We start from the raw sequence: 9,753 nt of genomic DNA, 5'->3' as shown, positions 1-9,753 counted from the left end.
TAATGTTTCCATTGTACTTCATACTTCAAATGTTTTGAATAGTATTTGGGAGTATAAAAAACGTGGTCACTTCTATCTCTTTCTTCTTGTTTGCTGACAGACACATTTCCTACCAGACTTTGTCAAGGCTTTGGATTTTGGAAAACCTTTTTACTGAGAGCTTTCACTCTCAGGGCAGAAACACTGTGATTGTTCGAAACGGAGCTAAACACAAAGTGGTGGCTGGTAGTGTATGTGCCACTGATCAATGGACCAGTGGCCATGTAACTTGATCTCAGTAGAGACTTTATCAGTGAAATTATTTCCACAGTGAATAAACATACTGGTAACAGCACTTAAATTATGGTGTGGATCTTCCTGTAAATGATACCACTCATAGAAACAGCCCTCCCCTCATTTAAACCCCAGAAATACTTACAGGATACAACTGAGACGCGATAAGCATTGAGCTAGATGTCTATGCCTCTAGCTTAGTTACTGTGTGTGCCTTTTCATTATTGGGATAATGGTGAATCATTAATAAAAAATAAATAAGAGGGTTTAAGACTGGAGCTTTGCCACTTTCAAAAACAAATGCAATACCTATAAAAAAAAAGTATTCACAGTCTAGAGAAGGAGGGCGTGGGGAGTAACCTGGCACTGACATGACACAACGCAAAACGTGGGGTAACTTGATTGATACATTACCATGTTATGCTGTCATCATAGTTGTAATCAATCTAAGCAAACTTCGGGCGGAGCTTGGGAATGTTTACAAGAGCCAATGACAGCGCAACTCATGCGCCACACACGCGACACAGCATGATGGTAGTAAACGCGTTTCATACTGGAATGATTTGAACCGTCTGTTTAGTTTTGACAAAGTGCTTATATTCACTTTGCAGTAGGCTACTTGTGACTTACGTGCTGAACTTGTCAGCCGTGTCAGTACTTATTTTCAAGGAGTGAGGATCCTCCAACCAAACGGTGAGCGTTCACTGATCATGCACCTGCGAAAGCCGGTCTTTGCAAGAGACATCATGGCTAAAGCTTAAAGAGCTAATTTCCACGGGTCCGAGGAGAGATCAGTCTGTAACTGGACACTGGAGATTTACAGACAGTTTCAATTTCTGGAGCTTATCTGATTTGACTTTGTGGTGTTTTTTTATGTATCCCTTTTACTTACTTACAAAGTAAATTAACGCACGACGAGTCATCTTCAAGGACGCGTCGGTTTGAAAGATGAACCATGGATTATTGTTGTGGCTGTGTCTGTCAGTGGTGGTCCACACCAGTAAGTTCCATAAAGTTGTTTTCATAATCGTGACTGTGAATAATTTTGTCACATGTGTGTGTGTCGGGCTGTTGGGCTTTGTTGTTTTGCTGTTTACTTCCCAGATAGCAAAATCAGATTGGCAGATAGTGGACCGCTGGTGACATGCCGCTGGTGGCGTGCCACTTGTGGTCTTGTTGGACCACCATCTCTTAAATTTAACTTGTCATGAATATAAAGAAAATACATGAAATGTTACTAAATGATGGATGGAAGTATAAGTGAATAAATGTAAAAAAGAGTTTAGACCAATAGTGGCAAAATATTGGGGCATTGTCGGCAAACTACCAGCGGACCGCCAGAAAACCGATGAGCGAAACGCCAGCGGACCGATCTGCCCTCTGTGGGCCGACAGTGGTAGCCTCTCAGTGGTAGCCGCCAGCCTCTTGCTATCTGGGTTTTTTTTTTTTTTTTACATGGGAAGATTCGATAGATACGGTCCTGGATAAGGTTTAGTATAAAGCACAATGTAGGGGAAGATTTCATTGTTTTAGGGGGACTACTGTGTGTGTGTGTGTGAGAGAGAGAGAGAGAGAGAGAGCAAGCGCATGCGTGTGTCATATTATGACAGCATGGCTATAGCCTATTTCTTAATAGGGAAATAATTTAGCCAAAAGATCATTTTCATTTGCCTGATGTTATTTAGCCTAGATATGTTTGTTTTAATATTTGACAGACACTTTAAATATGTTTATATGTACATTTTAATTCATTCAATGTTGTTGATACTAATAGTTGATTATAAGGGCAAAGTTCCAAATCATTGTAATTGTCTGTTAATTAATTTGATCTTTGCCATGTTCTGGTAACTCTGGTAAACCAATTACCTCACATTTTCTAACATTACATCAATAACACATTTACCTCACATTTTCAAACATTCCATCAATAACAAACATGGTGGAGAGTACATGTTGATTTGGTCATTTGATTGACAACTTGATTGACCAGACAGTCAAAGTAGGCCTAACTATTTTAACATGTGTGAGAAAGACAGGCTGGGTTACTTCTAGGGACTAAGCCCAGGGATGACCGGAGCTCTCCAAATACTTGTGTACTACTCAGCTATTGTGTACTACTCAGCTATTGTGTACTACTCAGCTATTGTGTACTACTCAGCTATTGTGGTGCAAACAATTGACTGACATTTCAACGCACTCTGTCTTCCTCAGAGTCAAACCATACTGGTATCATTGCAAAGACATTTTTCCCCTCCCTCTCCCAAAGCATTGGTTAATGGTAAGGGGGATGTATTTGCAACAATAAACCAGTATGAGCACTCATAGAAAGAAAGGTGGTCATAAACTTGATCTTAGGTCATTGTGAATTAAAAATACAAACTAAATAAATAAAAAATAAATCTAAATTAAAGGATGACATAATCAGAGAAAACAAGAAAGACATCATTCATAATTTAGACCATGGGGCTCAACTGTGTTGAGTGTGTGAATCCAAAACACTTCTCTTTTCAGTAACATTTGACAGTATCTCCACCTCGTTGGGGAGGTAGTATTCTATCAATCCCCCAGACTCTCAGAGAAGCGCAAGAGTGACACGCTATCGCATAGTCCATATTGTGATTGCGTATAGCGGCCTTGTGCTCTGCAATTCTCTCTTTAAGTGGGTGTTGACATAAATCACATAAAATACATTTATTTTTCTTTATTGCATCTTGGATTTCACATTATCTATTCATCTATTCAAGTCAACATTGTCTTTGTAATCCCTGGAATATGTCAACATACAACATCATTTTTTTTAAGAGGTGACTATAGAACCTCAAAAAGCCATATACCACTTGTTTTTCATTTTCCATGTTACTTCCAAAATAGAATAATGAATGAACACAAAAGTACACAGACCTCATACACAGAGGTCATGCATTGTGCTTTCCATCAACAAGAAACAGTAATAGCAAATAAAAGCATAGATGAGCAATATATTTAAAGAATAGTTTAAAATGTAAGGATCATAATAAAAAAGAAAACATAAAAGACACAAGGTGGAATAATTAAATGACAGATTCAGAATTCAGAACTCAGTACGTATTAGCAGAAGGCATCTGAGAACAGTTGGGTCTTAAAGTCTAGATTTAAAACTGCCTTGTTTTATGGGGATGCTGAAAGTGAACCCTACCCTGTGCATGCAAAGGCTTCTTGCTTCATTGTTCTGCACGTGTGTGGTCAGGGATGAGTGTGTGTGTGTGTGTGTGTGTGTGTGTGTGTGTTATTAGATGCATTTTCTTACTCTGTAGCAATGTAATTAATTATTTCATTTCTTGCCAAGGGGCAGACAATGAAGACAGCGTGGTCGTGAATGTTGGCTTGGAGGTCAAGCCACTCATCATCAGCAGTCATGCAACCACCTTGGCAACCTGTGTGGTTTGTGCTCCCGACCCCCCTGCTGAGGTATTATGGGATGTACTCTCCCTCGGTGCCATGGTTACATCCTCCGAGGTCACAGCCAACTCCAACGATAATGGAACAATCACAGTGACCAATCACCTGAGGGGTGTGCCTTCCAGCGAAGTGAACCAGAAGAAGGTGCAATGTTTGGTCAGACACCCCACGCTAGGCCGAGATAAGGTCATCATCTACACCATAGACATTCACTGTGAGTTTATACACATATTTATATGTGCATTGGTGTTCTCAGTTCACTCTACTCTATAAGCTGGTAGATCTGGCAGAGGCCAGCACTGTGTCCGTTAGAGCTTGTGTGTGTGAGTGCGGATGTGTGTGTGTCTATTTGTTTTTAGAATCGATACTTTATTAAAATAATAACGTTCTGTGTCTGTGTGAACTGCTGCTCTCACTGCTCCTTGCACGCATCTAGGCAAGTGGGCGTGCCAAGCAGGCAGCTCTGAGTGAGTGCGCGCGCAGCAACGTAAACATAGTTCTTTGCCGACAGTCCTCGGCCTGGTGGATAAAACAAAAGGTGATGTGAAATCTGGAACTATTTTGGATACATCGCGAATAGTGAAGGCAAGCCATCAGGTACACAGAGGCCCGTTTGTAAAATATGTTTCAAAGTCATTTAAAAGCAGTAGGCTACGCATGGAACTTGGCTAAACACCTCGCAGAGATATCCCAACATTTTTAAAGAGTTCAAAGAACGACAGGTTAAATATGCAATAGAAAACACAACTACATGGTTAGTGCCAAGTTCTTCTCTTCTATTCTGTTTTAGTCTAGCCTAAGTGAAACGAGTATGGGCCCACTTCCCCGATAACGACGGAGACACGCTCTTAAGAGGGTTTTCTACGATTCATCTTACGATCGTTCGTTTGGTTTTTCCGACTGTTTCCCGAACATGCTCGTAGCGTGAACGCGCGTGCGCTGCTCTTAAGATGCTCTTAAGGGGAGCTGTCCACGTTAATAGTTCTGAAATATCCCCTGATTTGACGGTGATGTCAGGTGACTGCACGTCACAGCTATAGGCCTACCATTTAAACTTCGGATCTACACATTAATTCACATCAATACGAAAATAGAAACACTTTGACATCTGCATGTAAGCATCCCAAGTAGGTTATATACCACACAGAGACATAAATAATTTTAATTATTTTAAGATTAGATTGTTGCACCATGCAATAATTTTTCGCGGTGTCACTTAAGAACACGTTTGAAGATAAGAAAGAAGTCGAGTAAGAAAGAGAGGAAATGTGTAGGCTTAGATTTTGATGCAGTAGGCTACAGACTAAACCACATGTTGCTTTCTCTGCTTTTTACCTCATAGGCCTAATAAAATATTCACTTAGCAAAGATAATGTCAAACTATTCTGGCAACGTCTCGTTTCATAACTTGATTGCATTTTTGTCCGCTTTTCATCACATTATTATGACCATTAAATGTAGGCTATTTTGCACGCTAAAATCTGATTCATCACAGGTAAACACAACAAAGAATGGGAACGTAAGTTGGATTATGTATTCTAAGTTGTAATTCCTCTGTATGTCCTGTTGGTGACCTCAGTGAGAAGTACTGTTAAGACGCTCTTAGCCGGTAACGAGTACTCTGGAGCACTCGTAGATCTACGAGTGTTTTCACGACGCTCTTAAGCTACGATGGTTTCGGGAAACAGTCGGCAAATCTTAAGACGTTCGTAAGAGGGACTTTACGACGCTCTTAGGCTTAAGATGCTTTCGGGGAAGTGGGCCATGGTTCTCTGGGATAAAGCGAACCTTCCTTCATCAATGAATTTTGACGAGACATAATGAGCTGTAATCATTTTGACGAGACATAGCGAGCTGTAATCATAGGGTGCTAACGTGATGAAAGCGCAACGTTCACGCCAGAATAACATTACCAACACTACCAAACAATCTATTTCATGTTCAGTACTACTGGTAATATTTGGCATGGCATGTAAACTGCAATTTGTTAAATGATTATTGCCCAGATGTAGGATAGGCTACCCGAAATGCGCTAATTAAAGCCCACAGCATATTACCACCGCGTGTTGAGTCCTAATAATAATAGCGGCTTTGTTACGTGGTAGTAAATCATGTTATCAAAGAAATAGACGTAATGTAGGAATGCACACAGATATATTGCAACAGGTAATGGTGTAGGCCTATCTGACGAAGACCTGAGTGGTTGGAACGTCGTACTTGTACACTGGGCGCAGACTGCATGGTGCTTGATTAATAAACCTGTGGAAAGGGACCTGATGAAACCCATCAATACTGTACATCAGATGGCCTAAAGATTAGGCCCCTCTGCATAGCATTTAGTGATTTGCATGCAGTAATTTCAACACTGACCTTGATCTAGCCTAGTTTGGCTATTTAAAGCTACTTTATTGCTAAAACACAACACAATGTAAATTAACTATAACAAACAATAAAGGACTTAATCAAAGTAGGCCTACTATTTTACTGACTATAAAAAATAATAATTATGTAGGAATTTTAGAAGTTTAGAACCCAGAATTGACCTGCACACTACAAAAGTGCACCGAATTCAACACAAATGACTCAATACACTTGGAGGAGGTATGAGTCCTTTCTTTTCCAGATATCTTAGGATTTCGCCGTAGTATCGTTTCAGTATCGATCATCGTGATATTTATGGCAGGTATCGTATCGAAGTCATAATTTTGGTATCGTGACAACACTACACGCTACATACCTAAACAACTGGGGAGCGCAACGTTGTGGCTACAGTAGTTGTCTGAGGTTTATTCTAATCAGTTCCGATAAAGGAAGTAAAAGCACTCCTCTCACCTGTTTGTTCAACTTCTGTCCATTTTGTCATAATCTGATTTCCAATGAATGTGCCTCCCCTTTAGTCATCACATGCGCCAGTCCTCACAGCTGACTGACTGGCAGGAGAACATATCTGCCCCTAACTTGTCTATACAATTATACACTTATTACTAACTGGTGTAGTTTGCAATGACTAAGTCAAAATTGTATTACTGGTTAATAGACTACATAACAATGGATGTTAACACAATGGAGTCTAAAATGAGCTGAAAATGGAATTTGAGGATATCTTCTCCAGTCATATCTTGTCAAGAGTCATATGGAGGTCCTATGTGTGGGCAAAACAAAAGGTTCATATGTGCAACAGAAACATTCTCTGTGCACTTGCAGTCAGAGACTGCATTTTTAAATGCATTTATTTTCAAACTATACACATGAGAACATTATCATTTCAGTGTCTTGGCAAGTTTCTGTATATTGGAAGATATGTTGTGTGTCTCATTCTTCTGAAATCGTTTGTTGAGATATTGGAGAAAGAAGAGAGATGCTCAATTCTTGGTTCCAAAGAGAGTTTGCTTATACTGTAGCTGAGAACATGACACACCTATAGTGAGAGAGAGAGAGAAAGAGAAACAGAAAGAGAGGGAGAGAGAAAGAGTGAGAGAGAGAACAACTAAACATTTTTCTTGCGGTGGAAGGCTGACCAGTTCCCTTAGTCATGTTTCCGTTTGTGTTTTTCAGATCCTCCTCAGTCCGTGAAGATCACACAGAAGGACGATGGCTATCAGTGCACTGCAGACGCCAACCCTAAACCCGTGTACACATGGTCAAGGTAATGAACGAGGTGAAAAGCATGGTACCACAAACCACACAGAGGATAATATTTCTCTCAGACCCACGGTGTGGAGGGGGAGGGGGGCTGCTGCTGAGGGTGTGAGATCTCGATGGTGTTTTAAGCCCCTACCGTCGACTTCAAGGCAGCGCTGTGACCGTCGACTTCAAGGCACTTAACCTTAACCCTTGCCTAACCCTAGTGCCTTCCATGCAGCGCTGTCTGGAAGACGATGTTGGGGGCTTAAAACACCGACAAATTGAGAACTGCTGCCTTCACTGTGCGCTGCAGGGTTTTTAGGTGTGTCATGAATGATCCCTCCTCCTCTGGAGAGTTTAGAACAGTTATCAGTCCTAGAGCTGAATCAGTTATCAGTCGTAGAGCTGAATCAGTAATCATCAGTCCTAGAGCTAAATCAGTTATCAGTCCTAGAGCTGAATCAGTTATCAGTCGTATAGAGATGAATCAGTTATCATTAGTCCTAGAGCTGAATCAGTTATCAGTCCTAGAGCTGAATGTGTGCACTGCACTGCATGCACAAGCACACTCCACTCCAGTAAGGACATAACTATCCCCCGTGCTGTCAAGGGTCCATTCATTCTTCCTTGCAATGATATACACACACACACACACACACAACCGGTCTACGTCACTAGACCAGCTGTACTCTTTATCAGAGAGGGCCATCCCCTGCCCAGTGGGGTGAGAGCAGAAGGCAACAGGCTGTACCTGGACTTCATTCCTGAGCTGAACGGCCTGTACACCTGCAAGGCCTCAAACTCCTATGGCACTGCGGAAGGTCACAATACTCTGTATGCAGTCACTGGTAAGACGACCATATGATGCATGATGCCGTATTATATGTGTATGTTTGAGATGCCATTCTGACAGAAAAATATAACAACAGGAAATCTGTAGAGTGTTGAATCTGTCTCTTTTTTAATCCATTATGTGAACTGCAGTTGATAGTAACAGTATTAAAACCAAGATCAATGTGCAGGCACGCCTTTTATGGTGATGATGAAACACAAAGGCATGCAAAAGGTTTTAAATGATAGAATCTCGGACGTCTGTTTACCTTTGTTAGTTGTCTGCATGATATCATTTACACAACTGTTGACACAAATGTATCTGAATGTTCTCATCGTTTGTCTTTTAGAGTCTGGGACACTCCTCTCTCAGATAATGGTGATAATCATGACTACTGTTGGAGGTATTGTCATCATCGTAACTTTATTCCGGCAATGGTAAATCTGTAATTTTGACACAAATGTAACTGAATGTTCTCTCATCTTTTCTGTTTTAGTGGGATCTTGGACACCCATCTTCACTTTAGTTATTGGAGTTGTCATCATTATTCTCTTCATCTGGCAACGGTAAATCTGTAATGTCAGTTTACGTAACAGCCACAGATGATTGAGTTTTGTCCAGGAAGCTCCTCCCATAGAAGTCCAGTCATCTCTGACCTCAAACCTCTCACTGCCGTCGGCCTCCCATCCCCACACTGGACCCAATTCAACCCTGTTTTTTAATGTCCATTTTTTGTCAGTGTGTGGGAAGAAACTGTTATAAATTAACGGGCTGCTAGCTTCCTCTTCAGACTATCCGGTCCTCAATCTTGACCTTGAGCACACAGAGGAGCTGCAGGTCAGGAGCACACATGACTGGTCCTCAATCTTGACCTTGAGCACACAGAGGAGCTGCAGGTCAGGAGCACACATGACTGGTCCTCAATCTTGACCTTGAGCACACAGAGGAGCTGCAGGTCAGGAGCACACATGACTGGTCCTCAATCTTGACCTTGAGCACACAGAGGAGCTGCAGGTCAGGAGCACACATGACTGGTCCTCAATCTTGACCTTGAGCACACAGAGGAGCTGCAGGTCAGGAGCACACATTACTGCTATTTCCTGTGATTCCTTCCTACTGCCATGGACACCATGCAATTAAGATGCATGGCATTAAAGCCAGACACCATGTGCGTGCTTGTGTGTATTCTGGATGTGTGTGTATTCTGGGATGTGCATAAGTGTATCTGTTGGCTGAGTGATAGGGGATTGGGGGGGTGGGGGGGGGGGGGGTATTCCAATGGGCATAACAGACATTTCCAAATTGTTATACATCAGTGTTCATTCTGCTGTCTCTAATTTTGTGACAGACTGTGTGGACTCCATGAGATACAGAAATGTATGTCTTTTCATGACACTTTCACTTACAAACTTGACATATTCCTGACATGTTTGTGTGTATGTGTTAGTGTGTGTGTTTCTACCTTTGCTAAATATAGGTATAAGTATATTCTCCTCTATATATATATATATATATATTGAGAGTGAGAGAGAAAGAGAGATCTGCCCACAGGCATTCTTTTAAAACCTGTTTTGTCTTCCTGTTCC

General features: G+C 41.3%; 1 protein-coding gene across 2 annotated transcripts; it reads left to right on the top strand.

The window, feature by feature from the left end:
* The first annotated feature begins 733 nt into the window (after positions 1 to 733).
* LOC143100132 (nectin-4-like) lies at positions 734 to 9,408 on the top strand. Of its 2 annotated transcripts, none has more exons than XM_076263074.1 (6): positions 734 to 1,273; positions 3,599 to 3,925; positions 7,267 to 7,357; positions 8,035 to 8,183; positions 8,517 to 8,570; positions 8,664 to 9,408. In XM_076263074.1, exons 1-6 carry the CDS (start codon positions 1,222 to 1,224, stop codon positions 8,735 to 8,737), a joined length of 747 nt encoding a protein of 248 aa, XP_076119189.1. In that variant the 5' UTR covers positions 734 to 1,221; the 3' UTR covers positions 8,738 to 9,408. The 2 variants fall into 2 exon arrangements, with proteins under 2 accessions (XP_076119189.1, XP_076119190.1); XM_076263075.1 differs by having other exon boundaries at positions 772 to 966.
* The last annotated feature ends 345 nt before the right edge of the window (positions 9,409 to 9,753 follow it).

Source organism: Alosa pseudoharengus, unplaced genomic scaffold, assembly GCF_046254945.1.
Source record: "Alosa pseudoharengus isolate Yale_2024_CS ecotype anadromous, Long Island Sound unplaced genomic scaffold, YU_APseudo_1.1 YU_APseudo_1.1_scf_3, whole genome shotgun sequence".
Lineage (NCBI taxonomy): Eukaryota > Metazoa > Chordata > Actinopteri > Clupeiformes > Clupeidae > Alosa > Alosa pseudoharengus.
This window is presented reverse-complemented; position numbering and strand designations above follow the sequence as displayed.